The sequence below is a fragment of the Balaenoptera musculus genome, chromosome 5 (assembly GCF_009873245.2).
Source record: "Balaenoptera musculus isolate JJ_BM4_2016_0621 chromosome 5, mBalMus1.pri.v3, whole genome shotgun sequence".
Taxonomy (NCBI): domain Eukaryota; kingdom Metazoa; phylum Chordata; class Mammalia; order Artiodactyla; family Balaenopteridae; genus Balaenoptera; species Balaenoptera musculus.
In genome coordinates this window covers 27,697,835-27,725,310 of record NC_045789.1, presented here as the reverse complement: position 1 = coordinate 27,725,310, position 27,476 = coordinate 27,697,835, and the positions used below count along the sequence as shown (strand labels likewise).

Below are 27,476 nucleotides of genomic sequence, written 5' to 3'. Positions count from 1 at the left end.
GCATGTGGGATCTTCCCAGCAGATGGCTCGAACCCATGTCCCTGCATTGGCAGGCAGATTCTTAACCACTGCGCCACCAGGGAAGCCCTGGAATCCTCTCTTAAAGGGACTCTAAATCCTTCCCTCCCTACCCCCGTTTTGAGGTTTCCTAGTGTCTGTGATTGTGAAATCAAACCCCTTCCCCGAACCGTCTACTCTTCTTCTGCCTGAGCCCACACTTAACATTCCTTCGTCCTTCAAGATTAACCTTATTCCCTAGGACCAAGGCTTTCCAGGCTCAGCACCGTAACTGATTCAGGGAAGAGGATGGGACAGTCCCTGCTGCTGGCTTTCTGGGCTGATGGAAGAGAGAATTTTGCAAACTCTGCTCCAAGTTTCAGCCTAGGAGGCAGGCCTTTGAGGGCTGCAGCCCTGCATATTTGCATAGATCTTTCTTGGGAGCCAAAAGGCAGATGCAGACTGTCGCACGTCAGGGCAAGGGATTCAGTAGCCGCATGACTGGGGCTGTGCAGGGGAGAGGAGATAAAATTCCTACTGTTTCTGTGCCTTCTCTCCTTTATCCAGTAGCAGCTCTCACCTTGACTGACATTAGACTTACCTGGGGAGTTTTTTTTTTTTTAAATGCCAGGGTCCAGCCCCACTGCCAGAAATTATGATTTAGTTGGATAGGACCTAGACCTAGACATTGGTGTTTTCTTTTTCTTTTTTTTTTTGGCCACACTGCGTGGCATGCGGGATCTTAGTTCCCCAACCGGGGATTGAACCTGCGCCCCCTGCAGTGAAAGTCTTAACCACTGGACCACCAGGGAAGTCCCTAGACATTGGTGTTTTCTTTAAAATCCTCAAACGATTCTAAAATGCGGCCAGGACTAAGGACCACTGATGTGGAAGATAAACTTGGTACCTGTTTTTTTGTTTGTTTGTTTTTCAGTACACCTATAGTTTTTCAGTGCAGCTCTCTTCCCTCACTTTCTATCCAAGACCATGAAAAAGGCCTGGTGGTTTGGGATGGGTCTGAGGCATTCACTATAGGTCAAGGTTAACAGGAACTGGAGGCCTGGGTGAGTCATGGTCATTGAGCCCCACGTTTTCCCTCGTGGAGCCACATGACAGGAGAATTAAAAGAAGCATCTTGATATTCTCCAGTTAGAATTAGAAAGTCTCGAGACTCATCTAGAATATCTAGGAGCTGGGAATATCATCATTAGACGCCTGATTAAAAGTTGCCTGCTGTGGCCTTACATCATTTCTCTTTCTGAAAACTACACTTTTCAAGATATCACATTTAAATCTAACTCTCCAAATTAGAACCAAGCAGTTGACAGAAACTTGGCATCTCAGTTGTTGGCTGGGAATATCTTTTTATCTTTTTGTACTTGGTTTTTTCAAAATAAAAGATACAAGTCATTTCCACTATTTTTAGTTTGGAAACTGGCCAAAAAAATTTATCCTGTCTCCCACATTCTATTAATTTCATAAAATTCGGGCCGAAACATCTTAGCCATGAGGGGTGGACTTCGGAAAACAGTGACTTGCAAATGGGTCCACGCTGAACTGTTTCGAATGTGTTAGGAGCTCAGTGGTAAAATGGCAAAGGTTTTCTTGAATAAACGAAGGGCAGCTGGTGAACGTTTGTGTTGTATCTTGCAGTTTCCCATGGGCCTTTGTTCCGCCACCTCCATCTCTTTCCCATAATGTTATGCATCTGTAGTTAAAATACAGTTTGTCTGTAAAGGGCAGCTCCTTATCCTGTGATACCTTTGTTTGTGCTACTGAAGAAGGACGGGGCCGGGAGATGCCCGTTAACTAGGCATCCTTATTACCTGGTGGCTCTGATTGGCTTTCTGTCAAACATCTTAGCATCCTTCTACCAAGGAAGTGCCAGCCTTCTGCCATTCACGCCCTCAGGCTTCAGTGCCATTAGCTGGGGCTCTCCCCACGCCTAAGTGTGCCTTTCCCCGGTGGGTTTATTGTTGGCAGTCTTCCTTTGCATCTTCAGTTTGGCCCTTTTTCTTAACCCTGCCTGGCTTTCCTCATGATGGGCACTCACTGATCACTTGACTAAAATTCCTGGTGTCAGAAGCCACATTGTGGGCCCTCATATGTGCAGGCGGCCCGAATGTCCTATTGAAATCCTGGATTTTACCGAACCTGGTGGGTGATTCACGTGAGAGGGAGAGTGTGACGCTTTCTTGTTTTTCAGTGACTTGCTGCTTCACGAGATGAGGGCTGATCTGAGTCACAGAAGGGAACAGGTGGCGTAACAAGAAAGTGGGACCTGGAGTTACACACGTGCTCAGGCCTCCAGGGATGGAGACTTTGTGACACTGACTCACTGTTTATGATTTTTCCTTAGCAATCACTTACATAGTGCCTGCTCCTTGACGTTTAACCCGTTTGAACTTTATAACAACCCTAGAGGAAGATACTGTTGGTATTCCCATTGTACAGATGAAAACTGAGAAACAGAGAGGTTAAGAAACTTGCCCACGTTTACACAGCTAATAAGTGGTGGGACTGGGATTCTAATCCAGGCAGCTGGGCTCCAGCATCCCCTTCCCCAAATCACAAAGTAAGGAAGTGGTGAAACTGGAAGTTGGCTCTGTTCTCTGCCCTTGTCTTTGTAGAGTCAGAGTCCCCAGCAAGGGAGCCATTCTCTGAATGTCGTATGTTCAATGCCACTGGAAGTTGTACTAATACTTTTAGGCTTTTCAGGCATTGTTTAGTGCAGATGGAGTAGTAACAGTAAAGCCAGTTACAGTGTGTCTTCAATGGCTCGTAACAAGCATGTAGTTGAGGAAACCAAGACCGGAAGTCAGTAGGGTAGAAGGGTTGCCACTGGAATCCAGACGTTTCTTTCCTCACTGTGCTGGATAGAGTTCATCTCATTCCAGAACTGTCCTCAGAGTAGTTGTTTATCTTGATAGACTCTTGGGAAAATTGATCAAACTCTATGTTTCTGCAAAACTGAATCCAGGTCATTTTCTTCCTTGCCTCAGAAGTACATTTTCTTCCGCTCACTACTGTTGTTACTATTGTTACAACTTCTACTATTGTTATCCTGAGGCTTATTACTAATCAGATGGGTTTCCAGTGAGCCAGGCGCGGTGCCAACAACTTGATGTAATTTCTCAGTTAACCTTCCCAACCACCCTGTTAATGTTAAACCTATTTTATAGATGAGGAAGCTGAGGCTTAGTAGGTTTTGGCGACCGAGGGATAGAGCAGAGATTCAGCACTGCCTAACTGTGAAGCTTGGCTCCTGACCACTTAATGAGCTATTACCTAATTTTTTTTTTTTTTTTCCTCAATCGAGTGAACTGTCTTTTGACCTCAGTCTGCTTCACTGTTTATTTTCCTTGGCTTCAAACCATGACATCGTTTTTAATGCATGCTAATTCAGTCACTAATCTGGTTAAATTTTTTTGTGTCTTCAAAATACACCCACAATCCATCCCTCGAGGGCGGCCTTTCCTGGACCACCAGCTCCCTCCCGGATGCTTCCTCCGCCCCAGGACCCTCCCTCCCCGCCGCCAGGCCTCCAAGGCGTTAATGGACTCTTCTGATACCTCTGGCATCAGGTTGTGCCCCTGCCTGGCTTCTTTCTCCTGAATAATGGTATCCCTACTCCTCTCAAGAAAAATGCTGAGTCTTCACCAGCTGGTAGACACTCCCCCTGCCCCCCATTTCCATTTACCTGCCTTCCCTCACGTTCCAGGAGTCCGGTCATTGGAAACATGGAGTTCCATAAATCTTCCTCCTGTTAGGTAGAATGGGGGAGGGGGGTTCTAAAAAGAATTAATAATGTTATTAAAACCAAAATAACTAGGGACTTCCCTGGCGGTCCAGTGGTTAGGACCCTGCGCTTCCGCTGCAGAGGGCACAGGTTCGATCTCTGGTCGGGGGACTAAGATCCCTCATGCTGTGCGGTGTGGCCCAAAAAACCCCACAAAATAACTAGTTTAATGCACCTCTGACCCCCAGTGGTTCTGTATCTTTGTAGAGAATTTCTAGCAACATTGCGCTTTATTGCTGTGATATCCACCCCTACTCCCCGCTCCAGTGATACTTAGAATCTTAACATCCAAGTTGATACTTGTATTACTGCTTGTGTCTTAGTCTTGCCTCTTCAACTATATTTCAGATTGCTAAGGGGTGGGGAGGGGCAGCGGCAGGGGATGATGTTTCCTTTATAATGTCTTTATCTTTGTATCATCCACAATGTATTCCGTGGTAGATGATAAGAAAGGTATTCCATTAGTCATATATATTCTGGGAGTCAGGTTTTCAGAGGTTGTGGTATTGCTTCACTTAAAAAAGATTTACAAATTCACAACCAGCTCCGTAGTGCCATAAAGAGTACGGAAGAAAGAGGTGGTCCATGGGAAGAAAGCAGGCTGTTCAAAGGGAGCCTCAAAGGGTGTGAGTACCTTGGTGTTGGCCGGGACCTCAGCTTCTGGGGCCAAATCTAGGAACCGGAGTCGGTCACACAGGGAGTTAAGTAACAAACTGGTCCACAGTTTAGCAGCTCAACACAATAGCCATTTACTTAGCTTACGAGTTTGGGGATTGGCAGTTGGGCATGGCTGACCGGTGTGCTTTTTCTGGTCTCGTCTGGGCTGACTCATCCATCTGCAGGACTTTGCCAGGTTGCCAGGGCATGGCTGGTCTAGGTGAGCCCCAGCTGGGAGGGCTTCTCTCTGTCCCCCAGGGTGTCCCATCCTTCAGTGTGTTAGCCTGGGCTCGCCCACATGGCAGCTGGGCTGGCTTCCAAAGGAGAGAGCAGAAGTGCTCCAGGTCTCTGGAGGCTGGGCTCAAAGCTGGCCCAGCGTCACTCCCACCACCTTCCAGTGACTGAAGCCAGCCGCTCCAACCCAGATTCAGAGGGCGGGATAATCTGCTCCACCTCCTGATGGGAAGATCTGCGGAGTCACATGGCAAAAGGGGTGGGTTTTCAGGCAGAAGGGATCCTGATGACCATTTTGCAGTCTCCCAACACCCAGAGTTCTTCAGACTCACTGGGTGTTCCACAAAGACAAAAAAACCTTAAAATACCAATGTATGAACCAGAATGTCAGTATAGTAATTTAAAATGACAAGTGTAACAATCAAGAGCAGATGTCATTTGGGGCAGATGGTCACCGACTTCCCTGAAGAGTGTTGGATATATATGATCCAATCTTTAGGTTTTCTTTTTTTCCAGTCTCAAGTCACCTCAAGCTGTTCTTACATGCAAATCACTCCACGGCTGTTCCTACAGTTCATTCTTTGGATGTGTTAATAGCGTGAATTTAAAATGCGGTTTTCTCTCCCATCTACTCCCGGCTAGAGGCTTGATCGGTTTTCCAGGACTGGTCCTTCCTGCTTTTGACAAGGGAGATATCCTGTCTGTTAAGTGGATTCCTGCAGATAGCTGCTCTCGCTCATTATGTGTGGCTTGTAGTAGTTTCGTTCACGGAGAAAAGCCTTATTTATTTATTTTAAAGTTCTGTGGCGCTGCCTATTGTTATTACCCTTGACCCTGCTCCAAAGGCTCTTTTGTTTTCCCTTCGTCGCTATGTCTATAATCTCAGTAGCTGTCACAGGGGACCTGCGCGGCCCTGGTCCGCAGACATAGACACTGAAGTGTGACCGAGGATTAGCTCAGGTGGGGATGAAAGAGATAATGAAATATAATGAGAAATATAAGATGGTTAAAAGTCTGCTAAACACTAAATATAAAATGACTTAAGGCCAATTAAGTAGTTTACCTTATGAGAGAGCAAGATTTGAAAATATTTAGCTAATGTTTTAAATAAACATTCTATTTGAATATAATATGCTTCACTGTTATTAATTATTATTTAATGAAATCTCGGCTTTCCTTATGATTTCCGAAGGCAATTTATTTTCTTCTCACCCAAAGTGTATCAAGTTGTCAAAAAATCCCAGGTGCCCAGACAGATCATACATCCTTACATACACTTACAAGGGAACTTGGGTAGTTATAACAGCCCTGATTTGTGATCTGGAGAGTTGAGCTCTGATTCTGATTCTTTCATGAATGAGCTGTGTGGTTTTAAAAAGGTCATATCATTCTCTGAGACTCTGTTTTCTTATTGTAAAGTAAGGGAGTGGAAAGCAGTAATGGTTTTCATTTTGTTTGTTTGTTTTTAAACATTAAACCCATTTTTTTCCAAACAAAATCTTAAGGGCAGACTCAATATATAAAACACAAAGAATATGTAGTTTAATGTATTTTTAAATTTAACTTTATTTTTTAGGTTCTCATGTATTATATTTATTTATTTTCAAAGTCCAGCAATTCGAAAAAAGTTGCTAAGTGATAATCCCACACACGTGAAATTAGTGTTATGTTAAGATGAGGTCTTACAGCAGTATAAGCATCTAGTGTATTTCTAAATTTATTTTGCTGATTGCAGCTTCAAGAAATACCATTTACACAGGGACATCATGGCAAATGAGATAAGATTTTTAGCAATTCACCTTGTAATCTCAGGATCCCTTTAATTAAATGTATTCAGCTGCTTGAAAGAAGAGTACAATAATAAAAGTTTTTGCTTCAAAGCTGACAACATATAGCAATTGCCCTTATTCCTTATCACGATAAAGGGCAGACAAGAAGCACCCCAAACTTTCAGCATGTACTAAAGCCATCGATAATTCTATTTTAGCTACTTGGTTATTACTCAGACCATTATTTGGAAGTTTATTTAATCTCGCTAGTCTCAGATTCTTCATCTACAAGATGGAGATAATGGTAGTAACTACTTCAGAAGGTCGTTGAGAGGATCAGATAAATTAATCCAAGGAAACAGCATACTCCCTGGCCCATATTAAGTGCTCTATAAATGACAGAACCAAATATGTGTGTATCTACATATTTCTGTCTGGCTACTAGCCATGATCAGAAGCTTCACCAAAGCAGATACACTTGAAACTACCCTGGCACCTAATTTAAGGCAGTGGTCCTCAACCAGGGGCATGCTCAGGGGAGAGTAAGGCAATGTCTAGAGAAATTTTTGTTTTCACGACTGGGAAGTGCTACTGGCATCTAGTAGGTAGAGACCAGGGGTGCTGTTAAACATCCTACTGTTTGCAGGACTGTCACCCACAGCAAATTACCCAGCCCAGAATGTCAGTGGTGCTGAGGTTGAGAAAACCTGATTTGAGGCATACCTAGATACCCTAGTCGTACCATAATTGTACAGTTTTACATGCACAGGCCTGAATTTTTGGAAAGATTAGTGTATAGCCAAGCACTTCCTTATTTATGACATATTACTAGAACTCTGCCACTCCTAAGAGGCAGGGAGAACTGCATCACAAGTGATACACAAAACTGAATTAACTTGTTAACTCAAGTTAACCTATCAGTGGTCTCCAGTGAGTTGACATTTTATATATAACAGAGCTGAGGGTCCACATTTTAAAATTAAATTTTAAATTAGTTTCAATAATCTTAAAAGCTTACATTGGAAACCGACATTTATTGGAACCCCAGAAGCTTATCCTAGGGTTGGTTCCTTGGGACACTGTTTGAAAACCACCAAATCTGCGGTCCCTTCCAGGTCCAAGGGTCTTTGGCTCTGCTTTAGGGGGAGCTAGTAAGTAAAATTCTCAATGGCCTAGCTTTTTCATGTACCAGTTCAGCAGTCACAAAATTGCCAGAGTCTGAACTGAAAGAGAGCTGGGTCTTATTAAACTCAAGGAAAGTGTCGTTTTCCTTCACCAGAGGAAACGGACAAAACAGAGCAGTAACAGTCATGTTGCCGTCCCTTCTTCCTCTTCCACCCTCTTAGATCTTCATAAAATTCTTCCCCACCAGAAAACATGCCTTTCCTTCAGCTTACACGCCACCCTTCCTCATTTCTCGTTCACAATGCTTAGTTCACACCGTATCACTTCTGCCCAGAGCCCACAGTGCAACTGCTTGAGGTAGTTTCCTTCTTAAAGGCGCTTGGACTATCTTGGAGAGAAAGGAGAGCGCTTGGGCGCATTTTCAGCCAGAAGCCCTGAAGTCTAGTGTCTCTGATTTGGAGAAGTCTGTCTGTTAACCTCTTGGGACCTTAGTTCCTTCACCTGCAAGATGAAGGTAGTAACAATGCCTGTCTCTTGTGGTTGATGGAAGGATCAATTCCTGTATAACTATTCAAATGCTAGTTGTGTGCGTTACTGAAACAAATAATGGTCTTTAAGGAAGTTATACAGCATTGTCCTGGGGGTGGGGATGAGAGGGGCTTAGACAGAATCTCGAAGTGTACTGAGGACACCTCGCCAGAAAGACGGGTTCCTTTTACAACTCATTAATGCTGGCCTATTAGAATTAGAAACTTGGAATCATTTTATCCCAGTGGCTTTCCCGTTCCTTTCCCATATTAGCCTTTGTCTTGAATCCTTTCTAAATCCTGATTTAGAAAAAGCTGATTTGTTTCCTTTCAATGGCAGCCCAACTCCATAGAGCACATGAACTTACAGATGTACATAATTTTTAATCATAATTTTCTCAGGTCACAAAGTGTTTGAACAGTGAGAGAAAGGACCTCTTGGTTAGTGGGGCTTCCTCACTGCATTAAGTGGAGTGTCTGGAAGCTTGACGATACATAAACGGAAGTCAAGGTAGTTGCTGTGAAAGTCCTTTACAAACTGAGTTCCATATGTGCACCCATCTTCTTGTTAGTGGTAAGAATGAAGTAAAGACTAGGCAGTGAGTCTTAAATTACTGCTTTTCTCTTAGCAATTTCCCCAAAGAGAAAACATCTTTAGTTTCACCTTTCCCTGTAGAAAAAACATTTTTTTAATTAAGATAATAAAAAAATGATGGCAATTATGCAGTCATATTGATTTTAAAATATAGGGCTTTATGCACTATTCTCAGTGTAAATATTTCTGGTAATTGAAAAAAAAAGCAGGGTAGCCTTCATATTGCTATTTTTACATCATCTATTTAGATCCCAATGTTTGGGAAACTAAAATTTGGACAAATGAGTGTTTCCCACATATTTTTTGATATGTCATTAGCCATATTTACATTTCCCTAGCACATTACTAGTTTTATGCCATTCTTGACATTGTCAGAATGAAAACCAGGTATGAAGTACCTTGCAAGTTTATAAAACAGCAACATACAGCTTGTCTATTATTTTTTTAAAGTGTCTTATTACAGTTCTGTTAAATCTGGGTTGTACTAATAATGCCAAATATCTTTTTTTTTTTTCTTAAGTCTTCTGTAGCACATATTCTGACTAATGCTCCCAGAAGCTACTTATATCTTCAGAGAGCATTGGCTTCGTGGTTGCCCTCTCCAGCAGTTGGGATTTGCTTCTAGGGCCTCAGTAGTTTCCTATCTCTTTCCTAGGCTCACTTAGAATTTTTTAAAGTTTCAAAAATAAAAGATGGAAGCCTGAAGCATTTTTAAAAATATATAACCATTCACTTTATATTGTTCCTACCCAAAGAATCAAAGTTACAGACTTAATAGACAGCACACCATTTATTTTTTATTATTATTATTTTTTTTAATTTTCTTTATTTTTTTGGCTGCGTCGGGTCTTAGTTGCAGCATGCAGGATCTTTCGTTGCGGCGCACAGCCTTCTCTCTAGTTGTGGTGTGCAGGTTTTCTCTCTCTAGTTATGGCGCACGGGTTCCAGAGAGCGTGGGCTCTGTAGTTTGTGGCATGCAGGCTCTCTAATTGAGGCACACGAGCTCAGTAGTTGTGGTACGCAAGCCTAGTTGCCCCGCGGCATGTGGGATCTTAGTTCCTCGACCAGAGATGGAACCTGTGTCCATGCATTGGAAGGCGGATTCTTTTTTTTAAATGATACAAATGAGCTTATTTATTTATTTATTTATTTATTTATTTATTTATTTATGGCTATGTTGGGTCTTCGTTTCTGTGCGAGGGCTTTCTCTAGTTGCGGCGAGCGGGGGCCACTCTTCATCGCGGTGCGCGGGCCTCTCACTATCACGGCCTCTTGTTGCAGAGCACAGGCTCCAGATGTGCAGGCTCAGTAGTTGTGGTCACGGACCTAGTTGCTCCGCGGCATGTGGGATCTTCCCAGACCAGGGCTCGAACCCATGTCCCCTGCATTGGCAGGCAGATTCTCAACCGCTGCGCCTCCAGGGAAACCTGGATGGCGGATTCTTTACCACTGGACCACCAGGGAAGTCCCCGACAGCACACCATTTAATTACTCTATCGTGACAAACTTAGGATGCTCTTGGAAAGGGTTTTATGAAGGATTCTGGAAGAAAGGCTTAGGGTGAGAGAAGCTTTAGGAGGTGGCCAGCAACCACGCCCTCCTGCTGGAAGTGGTTGAAAGGGGAGAAATGTGCTAGATAAACAGAATCCTCTTAGGAGCTACCTTCTGTAGAGGTCCAAAATACATGCTTGAAGATTGCTCTAGAGACTGTCTTTGTTCCCTTGGGCTCAGATGCCAATGGCACTGTCCCCAGAGGGCTAGATTTTCAGCACTTTCCTTGAGATTTTTCTGGGTTCCTCCTTTAGTAATGCCAGAGTCCAAGTGATCATTCAGAGACACCTCAGTAAGAGCTGTTGGGTAGTAGCAGAGCTTTTAACTTTATCTGGAAGGTCTTATCCCCAGTCTCATGATCAGACTTGAGGAAAGCACTTCCGATTGCCTTTGGTGGAATATTTTGGGATTTGTAGCTTTTGTTTACCACAGGTAATAATGGAGTGCCAACAGATGTCACTGATTTGTGACCAACATATTATATTTATTCAACAAATATATGTTGAGCTCCTGCTGTGTGCCAGGCCCCGTTCTAGGCACTCGAGATACATCAGCGTTAAAACAAAGATTATTGCCTTCATGAAGCCTACCTTTGAGTTGAAGGAATAGACCATAAATTGTTAACATAATAAATAAGAAAATTATGTAGTATGGATTAGTCTTTAGGGCTGCCATAGCAAAATACCATAGACTGGGTGGCTTAAACAATAGAAATGTATTTCTCACCCTTCTGGAGCCTGGAGGTCCAAGATCAAGGTGCTGACAGGTTTGGTTTCTCCTGAGGCCTCTCCTTGGCTTGAAGATGGCTGCCTTCTTGCTCTGTACCCACATGGTCTTTCCTCTGTGTGTGCACATCCTCTGTGTCTCTCTTATTCTCAGGACACAAGTCATATTGGATTAGGGCCACACCCTGATGGCCTCGTTTAACCTAATTATCTCCCTATCTCCAAATACAGTCGCAGTGAGGGTTAGGGCTTCAACATTTGTATTTGGGGAGGTGGGGCATACACAATTCAATCCATAACAAGATGTTGTCTGGTGATAAGTATTTTGGATAAAAAGGAAAATTAAGGACTTCCCTGGCGGTCCAGTGGTTAAGACTTTGCCTTCCAATGCAGGGGATGCAGGTTCAATCCCTGGTCGGGGAGCTAAGATCCCACATGCCTCGCGGCCAAAAAACCAAAACATAAAACAGAAGCAATATTGTAACGAATTCAATAAAGACTTTAAAAAAATTTATTGAAAAAAAAAAAAGGTGGGGGAAGACTTCCCTGGTGGTCCAGTGGTTAAGAATCCACCTTCCAATGCAAGGGACACGGGTTCGATCCGTGGTTGGGGAACTGAGATCCCACATGGCGCAGGGCAGCTAAGACGCACACCACAACTACTGAGCCCACGTGCTCAGGAGCCCACGTGCCACATCTAGAGAGCCTGCGTGCGGCAACGAAAGACCCCACATGCCGCAACAAAGACCCGACGCAGCCAAATAAATAAATGAATAAATATTAAAAAAAAAAAAAAGGAAAATTAGAGTAGGGTAAGAGAGTTTGGGGGACTGTGGGTACTATGGGGTGGGCATCACAGTTTTGATCAGGGTGGTCGTGGTCTTCATTGAGAAGGTGGTATTTTAGCAAAGACTTGAAGGTCAAGTTACATTCAGGTGTTGTTATAACACAGGGACCAGAGATGGAGGAGTGGTGTAGTGGAGCTAGGCAGGGGACACAGGGTGGGCAGCCCATGCACCTGGCTTCTTGTCTTAGCTCTTCATCTTTCTGGTAGTAAAACTTCCAAGTGTCACTTTAGCCCTCTGGGGTCCAGTTCCCAAATATGCTGGTCTGTGTGAACTTGTGACTCCAGCAGGGATATTCTTCGAAGGGCATGAGGTATAAAGAAAGGACTTTGTGTCTAGGTATTGGCTGGAGGTAGATGGTGGGCAGGGGGTGATAGGCGTGCCCTTTGGGGATATATTTTCATCCTTTTTGTTGTTGTTGTTGTTAAGCAGGAGTGGGCTTAAGTCTCATTCTTTTTTTTTTTTATAAATTTATCTATTTATTTGTTTATTTTTGGCTGCACTGGGTCTCTGTTGCTGCGTGCGGGCTTTTCTCTAGTTGCGGCGAGCGGGGGCTACTCTTCATTGCGGTGCGCGGGCTTCTCATTGCGGTGGCTTCTCTTGCTGCGGAGCACAGGCTCTAGGCGTGTGGGCTTCAGTAGTTGCGGCATGAGGGTTCAATAGTTGTGGCTTGCGGGATCTAGGCACACGGCTTCAGTAGTTGTGGCATGAGGGCTCAGTAGTTGTGGCTCACGGGCTCTAGGCACACGGCTTCAGTAGTTGTGGCGTGCAGACTCAGTAGTTGTGGCACATGGGCTCTAGAGTGCCCGCTCAGTAGTTGTGGCTCACGGGCTCTAGAGCGCAGGCTCAGTAGTTGTGGCACACGGGCTTAGTTGCTCTGTGGCATGTGGGATCCTCCCAGACCAGGGCTCGAACCCTTGTCCCCTGCATTGGCAGGCGGATTATTAACCACTGTGCCACCAGGGAAGCCCAAGGCTCATTCTAAGAAGCATTTCTAAGAACTCTGTATTAGGATGAGATCTTGTTTCTTAAAATACCAGCACACCTAAATTAACCAACTTAAAGGTCCTACTATGTGGCCCTTTAAAGGCGAGCAAGATGGCTGTGAAAGTGACAAGTGGTAAAAGAGGCTGCTAGTCTTCCTTCTTGGTTTTTCCCAAGAAAGACCAGGAAGTAGTATGTAGCTCAGTGGGTGAAGGCCTGGTAAGGTGTAGCCAAGCCACAGAATCTATCCCATAATAGGCCAGTTAGCTCTGCCCTGACCACACACTCCACACCAGCCAACCATGCTAGAAATGGAAAAAGGACATTAGTGGAAAAACTGGTGAAATCTGAATAAAATCTGGATCTTAGATCATAGTAATGTGAATTTCTTCGTTCTGACAAATGCTCCATGGTGTTACATAAGATGTTAACTTTAGGGAACACTGAGTGAAGGATGTAGGGGAAGTCTTTGACCCCTCTTTGCAACTTCTCTGCAAATCTAAAATTATTCCAAAATAAAATTTTTTTCTCTTAAAAATGCCCATTGTGGACTCGAAGATAACTTGGGCTACAGATATTGACCAGAAAGACAATGCCAAGTGCATGCCCCACTGTTTGTGGAACAGTGGCATCAGCTTATAATAAGGCAAAAGTGTTATATCTCCATTCTGAGCTTTTCTCTTTGGCAAATTCTCCATCCTCACCTGACCACCGCATTCTAGGTTTTTGCTTTGGTTTTTGCCTCTGACTCATGTTTATATTCACTATTTTATGGCAGAATAACTGTCTGAAAGCATTATTCTATAATAGGGTTAGGTAGGGAGAGTGCTAATAGGTCAGAGAGGCAGCAGCATATACAGGAAAGAAGACACTGGAAACCAAAGAGAAAATGCCCAAACACTTTGTAGAGGCAGCGCTTCCTAAAATACGATAGGTTCCAAAGATTCAGAAGCCCGCACTCTTCTGAAAGTCCTACGCTCATGGAGTGACTTCCATTTTTGTGCTCAGGGCTCAGCCTATTTTGATCGGGTTGTGGTCCCTCCTGTGTAGGCACGATGTGATCATGCACTGTATACTTCATTAAGTTGGGAACAGCTAAGAGTGGGACTGGCCTTTCATGCATGTATATGTGTGTAATCCTTTTCTTCTTTTGACAGCTGCAAATCAGAAGGAGCCCATGAATCTTAATTTTAAAGTGAAAGAGGAACCTAAGGAAGAGGAGGCTCTAAGTGCCACGTTGCCTCGGTCCAACTATGTGTTCAGCCCCGAGTCTGAAGTGCCAGCCCCAAGCGTCTCTGAGGACACACTTAAGCCCCAGGAAGCAAAGGGCAACGTACTAAGGCGGGATATGTCAGTCAAAGCAGCATCTGAACTTCTCATGAAACTATCAGGTACTTGATTTCTTCTAAAATATTCACATTCTGATACCATCACTTGCAAGCCACCTGGGCTGCTTCCTGCATGGGTTATAATTAGCCTGATGGCGGCAATATCACATTATTGCGGTGAATTCAGGAATGATTGGATTACTTGGCTAAAATTCCTGTGTTGTGTGTGAGTCTGTTTGTGGATGTCAGCCGTGTACCTGTCTTACCCCTTTCCTGATTATGCCTGCAAATTGTTGGAAAACAGTGCTGTTTTCTAAGATGCTGTAGGTCATAATTTTAAATGGGTTCTAATGACATTCAAAGCACTTCTGTCAATTGATCAAAATAGCTATTCTTTCCTAAAAGAGGACCTTGCACTGTTTGGTGTTTTTGTACTATATTCTTTAAGAACCATTAAAAATATTTTTCTGAACTTAATAAACCATTAAGATGGCACTTGAAGTGATTACCAATAGAGTAGCAATAAGATTTTATAAATAGAAAATCTCATAATGGAATGTTACAGTGATTAATCCAAGTTCTTAAGGCAAACAAATAATTTTTATTAGTATCTAAATGTCATTTCAGCCTATCAAATGTTGGCAAAATGGGTTATAATTTGAAATTCATGTATTTTGGATTTTTCCCACCCAGTCTCCTATCTGCCCCATGCCCTTCAGAACAGATAGAAATTTAGTGTGTTTTAAAATTCAAAGGTATGACTTTAAGAACATGGAAAGAAAAGTTATGTAAATAATAGTACTTACCAAGTCATATCCCATCCTTAGTTCGCTGCTGCTTAAAAATAATTTTTAGAGACTCTACTCAAAATACTAATATGAATCAAACACTGTTTTCAGTTTTGTAACTTGGTGTGCTTGTAGGATGAAAGCAAGATATGTATTAGGGAGACCCCTTCCCAGTGTAATTCCACCAGCAATTCTGTGTTTCTGGTTGACCAGTAGGTTGGAAAGTAAGAAATTAATAATTATTTACTTAGGGTTGTTGTATTAGAACAGTTGAAATTCCTGTATTTGCCAGTTGGTAGGGTTAAGAATTCTTTCCTTTGATGTTAATTTAAAACACACTGGAACTTCCGGGGGACATGATTTGTTACAGATAAAGCATAATACAGTTATTACCTTGTCGCCCCATTTTTCTAAACTTCGCAGTGATAACGCAGCTCCTCCTATGTAAATGGGAGTTCTAGCAAGATTGTGCTAATTGCTAAAAGCTGCAAGTTTAAAAAAATGATGTTCGAGCCCACATACTTTGAACCCTCCCTCCTGTGTCAAAAGGTCTTGGTGACATGCAGTAATCTGTCTGTTGGTTTTCCAGTCAATTCAGAGAGGTCACACAGCTCTCTAATGCTTCTCCCATAACATAGATTTTCACGCTCTTCCAACAGTGACTCCTATCCCCTCCTGGTGGTAAGATTCCAGTGTGCAATATTTCTATTTCAGAGTTTACTGTGCAGCCAGCACTGAGAGCAGAGGAAGCTAGGGTGGCACCAAAAGATAATATGCAATAATGAGATTTCAGGAAAGATGTTCTCTAAGGAAAACATTTTATCTTAGTCCTTTTGGATGATGCAGTTTGAGACAATGAAGTATGAAATCATTTCCTAGGTAATAAGAGATTCCCGAAATAGCATATAGCTAGGCAGCCATGCACATTTAATGATATTTGTGGTCAGCAATGGCTCTTCTAAATGTTTATGTGGGGTGTTAGTGAGTACACGTGCTGTGGGGTTCGACAGTAGTTGAATCTGGAATTCCCTGGTCGTCCGGTGGTTAGGACTCCACGCTTTCACTGCCGAGGGCACGGGTTCCATCCCTGGTCAGGGAACTAAGAACCTGCAAGGTGTGTGGCGTGACCAAAAATTAAAAAAACAAAAAACAAAAACAAAACAAAAAAGATAACAGTTGAATGGATGACATGGTCGTGTTTCCACAGGTCATCTGCCCTGCTTCATGCTGTGGAAATGAAAACTTGTTTGAAGACTAAGATAATTATTGTTTTGCCCTGAAAAAATTTTCCAGTATTCTGTGTGCTTTGACTTAGGTCAAAGAAATATGCTTCACAGTCTCTACCTTCTAGATGCTTGTGGTCTAGTCAGAAGTCATCCAGGGCAATGGAATTCATTCAATCAGTGATTTGCACTTGGAACTTCATACTGCTACAGTCTAGCAGACTGTGGTCACTAAACTGCGAAGAAGTTTCCAAGTCAGCCCTAAAAATAGGAATGTGACTTAAAAAAAACACAAATGTCTTTTCATTCCGAAGCCGCAAGGTAAAGAGGACTCACCCTTTATTAGGTTTAAAGTGGATATTAGGGTTTCTAATCACGGATGGCTCGGTGCTCTTGGAAGAAGGAAGATGTTAGGAAAAAAACCGCCTATGCTGTCTTTCCTCAAGTTATAATTTTAACAATTTCAATGTTTACGCCCTGAAAGCCATCTGAGGAAAGGACCTGTCAGTGTCTTCAGGCCCTCCTTTCCATGCTATTTCCTGGTATAGACAAGAGTAGTCATGCGTTTCTCAAAGCATCTGTGCAGGTAGTCAGGGCTGCTCCTCGTCTAATACCCCAAAGCCTTGATGCAGGTATTCCTGTGGGTGGGAGTCCCTGCCTTGCTAATTTTCATTTATGGTCTTCTGTCCCGCTGGGGAAAATCCATATGTTTAGGAAGAGTTAGGTGAGAAAAGTACGTCCCATGCATTATCATACATTTTTTTCCTTCTTTCAGTTTTGACCCAAAGAATAGCTACCATGTGGAATCAGAGGATTTTTCATCTCTCTTACTTATTTCCTTGAGATTCAATGCTACGACCTGTCGTAGTTTAGGCCCTTTCAGTCTTTTCCTCGAATTAGCAAGACGAAACTAGTCAACTATTTGGCTGCCTCATTTCCGGTTTTAAATTAATTTATGTTAACTCCTTCACGATGGATGTTGGGCACATGGCCAGGTCAAATATCATGTGAAACTTTCCTAGGTGGAGAAACCTCTGTAGGCATATTGTTTTCCAAATTAACATGTATGTTTTATGGGGAAAACACAGATGCGTTAACAACCAGGTGAAATTTTTCATTAACTGTGTGTTTAGGAAAATCTGAGTTTTCTTCCTTCCTATTTCCAGTTGTCAATTGGGCAGTCAAGTGCCTGACAGCTGGACCAAGTAAATTGATTACCATAAAGAAAGCAACCCGCTCTAAGGAAACCACTGGGTGTCTGGGACTACTTGTTGTTACATGACATGAGAAAGCCGAGATAATCAGACTTTTCTGCTAAGTGTATATTTGCCAAAGATAATTCCCAGAAGTCTTGATTTAAGGAGGCCAAAATCCTGAAGTCCAATAGAGAGACTAGGTTACATCAGACAGACTAAGAGAATCAAGTCAGTCTTAATCTCTGGTTTTGCAACGTCTAGTGACTCTGAAAACTTAGAGAACAGATGTGTTATCACAGATGTGATGTAATGCTCTAAGTGACCCAAAGTTTTATCTGCTCTGTCTCTGTTGTGCTTTAAGAGAAGTAGCTATATTGTAAATCAACTATACCTCAATAAAGAAAAAAAGAGAAGTAGCTACGCTCAAAGAAACAAAGAAATGCCCTCTTCTACCTTGGTCGTGCATATATAAAATGTACCACATGTATAATTGAACCAAGAAGTAGTAGATAAGAATGCCATTTAAAAATATGAGTCCCACAAAAAAGAAGTAGCTGGAAAGCTGGAGCTATTCAGAAACATTAATGAAAAAGTAAACATTTAAATTGATCCAACATGGTAAATAAAACCTCACATTAGACCTTGATTCAAAATACGTCTGTTGGTTTTCCTTTTTCTGTGCTCAAAGAGGGAAACTGCATCGATTTATATTCATTTCTGATTTATATTCATTTATCCCCACCTAGTCTTGGAGAGAAATATAAATTATAATTGCCTCTTGTAGAGGAATCCAGGCAGGTCCTGGATTTGAAATACATAGTGATGTAGGGTTCAGGGAATCACCTACGTAAGAAAGGGCTTTAGTGCAGAGATATTTAGAAGCAGGTAACTTGGCTAGGATGAAGTTTTAAGGTGAATTCAATCTCCGAGGTGAACTGAAGCAGAGAGGAAAGTTACCCAGAGACTGGCTTTGTGAACAGTTTTAATTGGGGCCCTTTTGGTTGTAAGTAACAAATCCTCTTCAGCTAGTTTAGGCAGGAAAGAGGAATTTAATGGAAGGTGCAGGTTTGGGGTTGACTTCTGGAATGAACCCAAAGGTAGGGATGCAGTAGGGTGTCAGGCGTCCCCTGAAGCCAGAGACTGGAAGACCGTATGGAGGCCAGGAGGTCCCTGCCCATCCCTGCTTCTCTGCTCATACAGATGGACTTTTTCTGATATCCAGCCCACATGGTAGAACATGACAATTGCCATCACCTTCTGAGTATACCTCTTGTTCAAAAGAGCAGCTAAACAGAAATTTCTCTTTTTTTTTTTTTAAAGATTTTTTTGATGTGGACCATTTTTAAAGTCGTTATTGAATTTGTTACAATACTGCTTCTGTTTTATGTTTTGCTTTTTTTTGGCCGCGAGGCATGTGGGATCTTAGCTCCCTGAACAGGGATCAAACTTGCACCCCTTGCATTGGAAGGCGAAATCTTAACCACTGGACCGCCAAGGAAGTCCCTAAACAGAAATGTCTTAGTCCCAATCCCAAATTCCAGCTGATTGCCTCAGCTCCGATTGGGGCCCACCAGTGGAAACTTCTGCTGTATCTAGGAACAAGGGCATGTTGAGCAGACATGGCTGCTGTCATGTAGGATTGCTGGGAGGAGAAGAATCCCCAGAAACGCACCTTGGATGGGCAAGAGTAGAGGGAGACCAGGAAGATAAGCAATATGTCTGAACCCCGAAAGTTCGAGGAGCAGATTATGGGCATTGCTGTTAATTAAATATTGAATGTAAATGTGTTTTGGCCTTTGGGTGATGCTTGCCTTTCCTTTCTGGTGGAGAAGACTACCCAGCCAGGACCCAGCCTACCCAGCAGCAACTCTGTATGTGCCAAGGCCCTGCTTCTAAGTGTGGTCCCCAGACCAGCAGAATCAGCATGAGTTGGAGAAGATAGAGAAGTGATAGAAATGCAAATTCTTGAGCTCTACTGTGGACCCAGCTGAAACTCTCGAGTTCTTTATAAGCCCTACAAGTGATTCTGAAAGCTAAGTTTTTAGGAAGCACTGTGCTGAGGAAATGGTTAATTAGAGAAAGAAGTTCGGTCCATCCAAAAAAGAGTGCCTTGGGTTGAAACTGGCAGAGAAGAAAACTCTCTTAAATGCACATTTTGCCTTTTAAAAAGAATCATCTGTCTTCAGTGGAGATTCTTTTTCATTTATTAGGAAATAATGGTATCTGGGAACCTTTTTTAGAAGGGTACGTGTACCTAATAAATCAAGATAGTGTTGGTTGTTAGCCTCAGATAATGCTGCTTTTTTCCCATGTGCTTTGCTGTTAAATTTCAGGATTATTCCTGGGCAACGTGTGCATTCCTTTAGGAGGGAAAAGCTCCCCACCCTCAGCTCCAACAAATCCAAGGTCACGTCGGAGACTGCTGTTCTAAAGAATTCCTTGAGATAAAGTAGGGATTTTAGCTAAGTAAGTTCTCAGGGCAAAAACTATTCACTGTTCTATTTGATATTTCTCCCTTGGAAAATCGTAGTCTATCAAACTTTTTTATTTTTTTATTTTTTTAATTTTTATTTATTTATGGCTGTGTTGGGTCTTCGTTTCTGTGCGAGGGCTTTCTCTAGTTGTGGCAAGCGGGGGCCACTCTTCTTCGCGGTGCACAGGCCTCTCACTATCGCGGCCTCGCTTGTTGCGGAGCACAGGCTCCAGACGTGCAGGCTCAGTAATTGTGGCTCACGGGCCCAGTTGCTCCGTGGCATGTGGGATCTTCCCAAACCAGGGCTCGAACCCGTGTCCCCTGCATTGGCAGGCAGATTCTCAACCACTGCGCTACCAGGGAAGCCCCTATCAAACTTTATAAGGTATGACTTCAGTAGTTATCTGCAAGGATGGAAAATAGGTGTCTTCAGTTTATATTAATATCATCTCTCGTTTCCCTCCTTCAAACTTACGGGTTATTTAATTGAATGGTGGAAAGAACCTGGGAGGCCTAGTTTTACCTAGTTCCTGTGATTCTCCTTGCTTACAGTGGAAAGTAGAGCACACTCCTGAAGTGAACAGGTGGACATGTTAGCCAACTATAAAAGAGTTAAAGAGTAATTTAGAAGCATCAGTAAAAAAAGAATTTTATTTATTTTATTAATGCTGTCTATTTATCCCGTTGTCAAATAGGTGGTGCTGAGGAATTTGAAAGCATGAAAATGTCAAAATGGCCTAGTCTAATCAGTCTGCACTTGAAAAATGCTTTTTTTCACTTCAGCTTTTTTTGAGCACCTAGAGAAACCTACTGAACCCAGTACTCTACTTTTCTAATTATATATATATATATATATGTGTGTGTGTGTATATATATATATATATATATATATATATATATATATATATATATATATTTTAGATTGTTATGTCTCAGAAGGGACTTCTAGACTGCTTTTAAAAATACCATCCCACTTTCTCAACGTCTTTATTGAGATATAATTCACATACCATAAAATTTACCTATTTAAAGTGTACAGCTCGGTGGTTTTTAGTATATTGACAGAGTTGTGCAACCATCACCACGTCTAATTACAGAACATTTTCATCCCCCCCAAAAAGAAACTTTATACCCATTAGCACTCACTCTTTACCTCCCATCTCCACCAAACACTCTCCCAGCTCCTAATCTACTGCCTCTCAATAGATTTTCGTATTGTGGACATTCCACATGAATGTAATTACCCAAGAAGTGTCTTCTTCCACTTAGCGTAATGTTTTCAAAGCTCATCTATGTTGTAACATGCATCAGCACTTTATTCCTTTTTATGGCTGAATAATATTCCATCGGATATTATTGGAATGGATATACCAATAATGCAATACTAATTTTATACATGGTATAAAATGGATATACCACATTTTGTTTATCCATTCATCCATTGTTGAACATTCGGGTTGTTGCCCAACTTTTGCTGATAAGAACATGTGAAGTTTTTGTGTAGACATATGTTTTGTTTCTCTTGGGTATATACCTCAAAGTGGAATTCCTGGGTCAAATGGTAACTCTACGTTTAACATTTTGAGGAACTGCCAAGCTGTTTCGCAAAGCAGCTGCACCATTTTATATCCCCACAGCAATGGATGGGAGTTTGAATTCTTCCACATCCTTGCCAAAAGTTGTTATTGTCTGTCTTTTTTATTATAGCCATCATGCTGGGTGTGAGCTAGTATCTCATTGTGATTTTGATTTGCATTTCCCTGATGACTAATAATGGTGAGCATATTTTCATGTGCTTATTGGCCATTTGTATATCTTTCCTGGAGAGATGTTTACTCAAGTTCTTTTCCAACTTTTTAATTGAGTTATTTGCCTTTTTACTTTTGAGTTGTAATAGTTCCTTATATATTCCGGATGTAAGTCTCTTATAGGATGTATGATTTGCAAATATTATACTTTCTCTCATTCTGCTGATTGTCTTTTCACTTTCTTGATGGTATTATTTGCAGCACAAAAGGTTTTAATTATAATCCAATTTATCTCTCTTTTCTTTTGTTACTTGTTGCTTGTGATAATTAGGGAATTATCACATTTCCATAATTCCAAAAATTGGGTAAAAAATGAAGACTTGTTTAATATTAACATGAAAGCCTGTCTTTATGTATATTAGCACCATATTTAGTTTTCAGCTATAAAGCCTATGAAACCTAACTTGACCTCCCTGATTTCTGTTTTTGCTATAGCATTATTCTGTACTTCAGCTGATGGCAAAGGATATTCATATGTCAACTTTTTAAATGACTTTTAATGAATATCACCAACAGTGGTCTTACAACTAATGAGGAGATCACTTTGTCATTGCCATATATATCCTAAGCTACTCTCAGGATATACGTGTGTGTGTGTATATATACACACACACACACACACACACACACACACACATACACAGAAACCCATAACTGGGGGAGTTAAATCATAAATAAGCAATTAGACTCTTTTTTTAGCACTTGAAAACTCAGTGAGAATTGCAGATGTTTGGAGTGCAGAAACTCTTATATAAACAGAGAATAGGTCACTTTAATAAGATAAAAATGTAACCTGTGTATATATCCAGAGAATTCCTTTCCTGAAGGTCTAGATTTTGTTAAGCTCAGAGGGTATACCTTGGTGTTATTTATCTGGTTGTTTAGACAGGACAGAGTGGGAAATAGCTGTATGCAGCTCTGGAAGAGCCATTCTCTTCCCAGCAAGAAGAGGGAACTTGCTTCCAACAGAAGCTCCCACCATAACTGGTGTTACCTTCACCCTTTGACTAGTAAGCGCCCTTCTATTTATCTTGGGATTCCACACACAGCTTCCAAATCCCCGAGCCCATATACCTGAGTGGCGGCTTCTGCTTCCCGCACCTCCCGGGGGAGGTCTCTGGGCTTACACCCCAGGCCAGCGCCTCTGTGCCTCCTTTTCCCCTTAGAGCCCTCACCCTTTGGCCACCCTTTTGCTTTCTTGACCCGGCTTCCTTCACCTCCCACACTGAGGCCTGGGCCTCAGAAAGGCCGGACTCAGAAGGGCTCTTGTTTTACTATCATCTCCCCGGTGCAGAGCCCATATGTTAATATAGCTACAAAAATTTGTATTGGCCTGTGTTTCAGAAACCAGGCAAAAGCTCAGAAAGGAATTTCATAGGCTCCACCTTCATTACAGATGCCTTTTCTGTTTGGCTGGACAGGGGGATGGAAGGCTGTAAGGCAAGGGGTGCAAGCTGGGGTTGGGCGTGGTGAAGGGGTTCCAGATCCTTTACAATACTGAGCAAAATAACTGAGAATGACACCTAGGAGATGTGATCGCAGTCAACCTAGCGTGCCCGTCTCCTGTATTCCTGTGTCATTTTCTGTTTTCTGTTAGAAATAAAAAAAACATTTCTACAGACATTACACATGACACAAACAGTAGCACAGAGAGGCCATCAGTAAGTACTATTTGATGGTGACAGCTCTTAACAAGAAGCTTTATTTTCTGAGGGAGCCGATGGCAGTGTGAATGCAAATATTTGTGTAACCAGTCAAACATTCTGTTCCATTTTTCTCTCAGAGGACCAATTTCCCTGCCAGGTAGAAGCTGTGCATCTTGTCACTGCATTACAATCTCTTACACCACTCTTCGCTTTTTATGGCTCCTCCCCTCAGACTCTTTGCCTGTATATTACCACAGTTACGGTCTTGTGAGGGAGAGCACGGTCATTATTTTCCTCAGGGAGAGATCTGAAACATTCTCATTCCACGATGGTTTTTCTTCTCATTGCTGTATTAACCCTTAACCTTTACCTTATCCATGTCAAAGAAGGGGAACATTTGCATGTATAATTAAACCCCATGGCTTCTGTGCCCATCTGGCTACAGGCTGGTATCACAGCCCTACCTCTGGAGAAGGGAATCCTGTGTGTGATGCTGAGTGGCCACATCCTACCATCCCACTGAGCAGGGGTTCAACTGGGTGGTGGTACTCAGGCCCATCAGCCACATTGAGCACCGGAAGATACACACAGGGTGAGACTGATGGAGCCCATTTCCACTGGGCTGGGGAGTGTCTATATTAGCCCAAGAATGGAAAACTTTCCTGAAGAGAACTACTTCTCCCTTTTGGCTTCTGTTACTCTTATAGGAAGATGAAGGCTTGAAGAGTGGTATTTTCTCATTATCAAAGTGCGAGAACCTATGGCATTCTTGGTCTTCTTCCTAATAAGTCTTCTATTTACTCCACCCATGTATACATTTTCCCCATATTTAGGCCATCTTGAGTTCGTGCTCTGAGTTGATTTACTTCCTGTTTTCTAAATATGGGATAGCAGCTGGATTTGAGCACATTTCCTGGTTTCTCATGGCTTCCACGTGCTTGTATCACTTATCTCCACAGCTGGAGAAGTGGGGGGCAATGTTAGAATATACATGTGACCCACCATCTCTTATCTTTTGTCCAGAATCAAGTGGTGAGGATCACTGTTTAAAGAATACATCACGAACTTGTTTCCTTACTTCCTCTGACTGCCAACCTTAGCCCCGTAAACCCACCTAAACACACACACACACACACACACACACACGCATGCTTCTCTCCTGTCGCTACCATAACTCTTCCTACTGTTTCGGAGTCGGAGCAATCAGGGGGACAGCCTTTCTGGAGGCTTCCTGTGGTCCACGTCCGTGTTGCCAAAGGTATATTTAATAGCCCTCTGGTCGAGAGGGAGAGAGACCCTTAGCAGAGCTGAAGGATTAATGGGACTAAAGGTGAAATGGCAGTGATTTGTGGGAATTACTTACCTTGGAAGCAGAATCATTGTGCCTCACTCCACCTTTAAATAGTGGCAGAAATCTTCACTTGGGATTCATCAGTGCTTATATAGCCAACCTATTGTGTGTTATGTAGATAATTTTCTTCTGCACTTATTTTTTGAAAGCTGTAGAATAAAGAAGAAAACTGGGGACTCGGGATAATTTAATCGAGACAGATGGTTGTCTCCTTTCAATCACTTGTATTAAAACCTTTATTTTTGGGACTTTCCTGGTGGCACAGTGGTTAAGAATCTGCCTACCAATGCAGGGGACGTGGGTTCTATCCCTGGTCCGGGAAGATCCCACATGCCTCAGAGCAACTAAGCCCATGTGCCACAACTACTGAGCCTCTTGCCACAGCTACTGAAGCCCGCGCACCTAGAGCCCATGCTCTGCAGCAAGAGAAGCCCCCAAACACCGCAACGAAGAGTAGCCCCCGCTCGCCGCAACTACAGAAAGCCCACGTGCAGCAACGAAGACCCAATGCAACCAAAAATAAATAAATAAATAAAATTAATTCTTAAAAAGAAAACTTTATTTTTTTATTTATCTTTATTTAAAAAATTTTTTTTTCAAAACAAAACATTTTTTTGAAGTATAGTTGATTTACAATGTTGTGTTAGTTTCAGGTGTACAGCAAAGTGATTCGGTTATACATATGTATATGTACATCTATTCTTCTTTAGATTCTTTTCCATTATAGATTATTGCAAGATATTGAGTAAAGTTCCCTGTGCTATACAGTAAGTCCTTGCTGGTTATCTATTTTATACATTGTACTGTGTATGTTTATTCCACCCTAATACTGTATAACATAGTTTCTCCTACAAAACGTTGTTCATATTAGAAAGATTTTCCTATGTGACTCCTCAGCTTTCTTGGAGATGCCCAAGGCTGAAGTCCTCACCCCATGTGTAACAGGGAGAGATCAAGCCTGAGGGCCTACTTCTCAGTTAGGGGTCCCGCCTCCTCGTCCCCCTCCTCCTGGTTGACTGTTCGTCACTCTTCACCACCTGCGCTAGAGAGGACACAGGAACAGAGAGAGGAAGGGACATTAAGATGAGTCACTTACGTTACTTGCAAGTAGCTTTGATTTTTAAAACATTCGGAAAAGAAGGTTGAAACCCAGCTAAAATGCATTCGGAGACTATCCGTGCACTCCATGTCTCCAAGAAGTATGAGGAATTAGAGCCCAGAGGGAACGTTTCCCACTGTCACATGGTCTGGTCCCCACTCCAAGGTTTCCCACAGGCATGATACCAAGGATGTTGCCCCATCGTAAGCAGAGGCTCATGTATCATTGGCCATGAGGGCTTTGATTTTTGGCAAAAGTTTGTAAAGGGGGTTAAATGAACTCTGTACCTTAGCTCTTCTCTACTTCTCATCATAGCTTTCCTTTTCTTCTTTATGGTGTTTCTTTTTGTTGTTGTTGTTTTCGTTCATGTTCTCATTCATTCAGCACTATTTATTGAGCCCTACTATTTTCTAAGCCCCATTTTGGGCACTAGGGACACCAAGGTGAACAAAACAGTGTCCTTTCCTGCGTGAGCCTGCATTCTCTTCCCACCCCATCCACCGCCGCCCATGCTCACTCTGGGTCGTGCCTGTGTTCCACTCTCTGTTATTATGCAGTGTTCTGCTTTCTGCACCATCTTACCAGCCCTTCCCTGCCTGCTGGAAACATTGACCGATGGAAGAAAAGCAGTCAGGGCTTCTCAACAGAGATATCCTTGGGACACGATTCAGTAATATTTAGCACCACCTAAGAAAAGCATTTTAAACTTGTCTGCATATACTAAAGCCCTTTTACCATCTGTTAGTGGAAAATATTTAAAAGTTTGGTAAGACTCTCAGTTATTGAAATAAAACTCTTCATTTGCTCCTTCCTCTCCTTGGGCATTAAAGACTCCATCTTCCTCCCTGAGCGTCAAGCAATGGCCAACCCATCACTGGACAGAGATGGATCTTGCTTTTTGGTCATTTTTTTATGTCAGCAGGAATTCTGCTGAATCTTTCAGGAGTTCTGTTCAAAATCTACATGCACACCCCCCCCCACCCTTCCTGCATTCAGGTTCATAGAAAGATATATAAAGGCCTATTAATCACAACAGATGAGGTGGACAGGACTTAGATTTATTAAATGGCAAAGGACAATGATGTTAAATCGCTTTAGGCTTAGATCAGATACTTTAATTGACCCTTTTTCTTTCTTTTTTTCTTTTTTTAATGTGAGACAAGAAGAGTATATTCTGGACGTTAGATGAAAAATAGGTTAATTTTTTAAAAATGAGATCATTTGGAACGTTACCAAATGGCAGACATACAGTTTAAATGCACATCTTTAGCTAATTCCTCATGAAATCATCAAATGAAAAGAAAACAAGACGGTTGGGAGAGGTTTTACTTTAACACCGGGACACTCAGAGTTCAACAGATAATGGCTGGACCCCTCCACGTCGTCTGCTGGTTGGAGAAGCTGATCTCCTGGAGCCCCCAGTGACTCAAGGATTTTAATTCTTGTCCTTGGGACAAAAGTGAAATTGAAGGCAGCATTTGTTATGTGTGATGGACATATTCTGACTAGTGATCACCTCCCCCATGGCCAGTCTGAGGGACCTTCCTAAACTACCCTGTGTAGTGTAACCCTGGGCAGTGTCATACCCTGAATCAATTCCAGAACTTGTGCTGCAGCTCTGGGTCCCGTTTTATGGCCAGTCTGAAAACACTGGCAAATGCCCAGCTGAGGTATCTCAGACGTGGACCTCTTACGTTTCTTGCTGATGTCAGGGAGGCGAAGACTAATTGAAAAATGCTCAGAAGAATAAACTTCA

The 27,476-nt window shown here is 42.4% G+C and overlaps 1 protein-coding gene across 5 annotated transcripts in view; it reads left to right on the top strand.

The window, feature by feature from the left end:
• ZNF827 (zinc finger protein 827) overlaps nt 1–27,476 on the top strand; it is a 175,813-nt gene that overhangs the window by 57,647 nt on the left and 90,690 nt on the right. For all 5 annotated transcript variants that reach the window (XM_036853681.1, XM_036853682.1, XM_036853683.1 and 2 more), the window contains exon 5: nt 13,966–14,199. In XM_036853681.1, the coding sequence (XP_036709576.1) occupies nt 13,966–14,199 (234 nt within the window). The remainder of the gene's footprint in view (nt 1–13,965; nt 14,200–27,476) is intronic.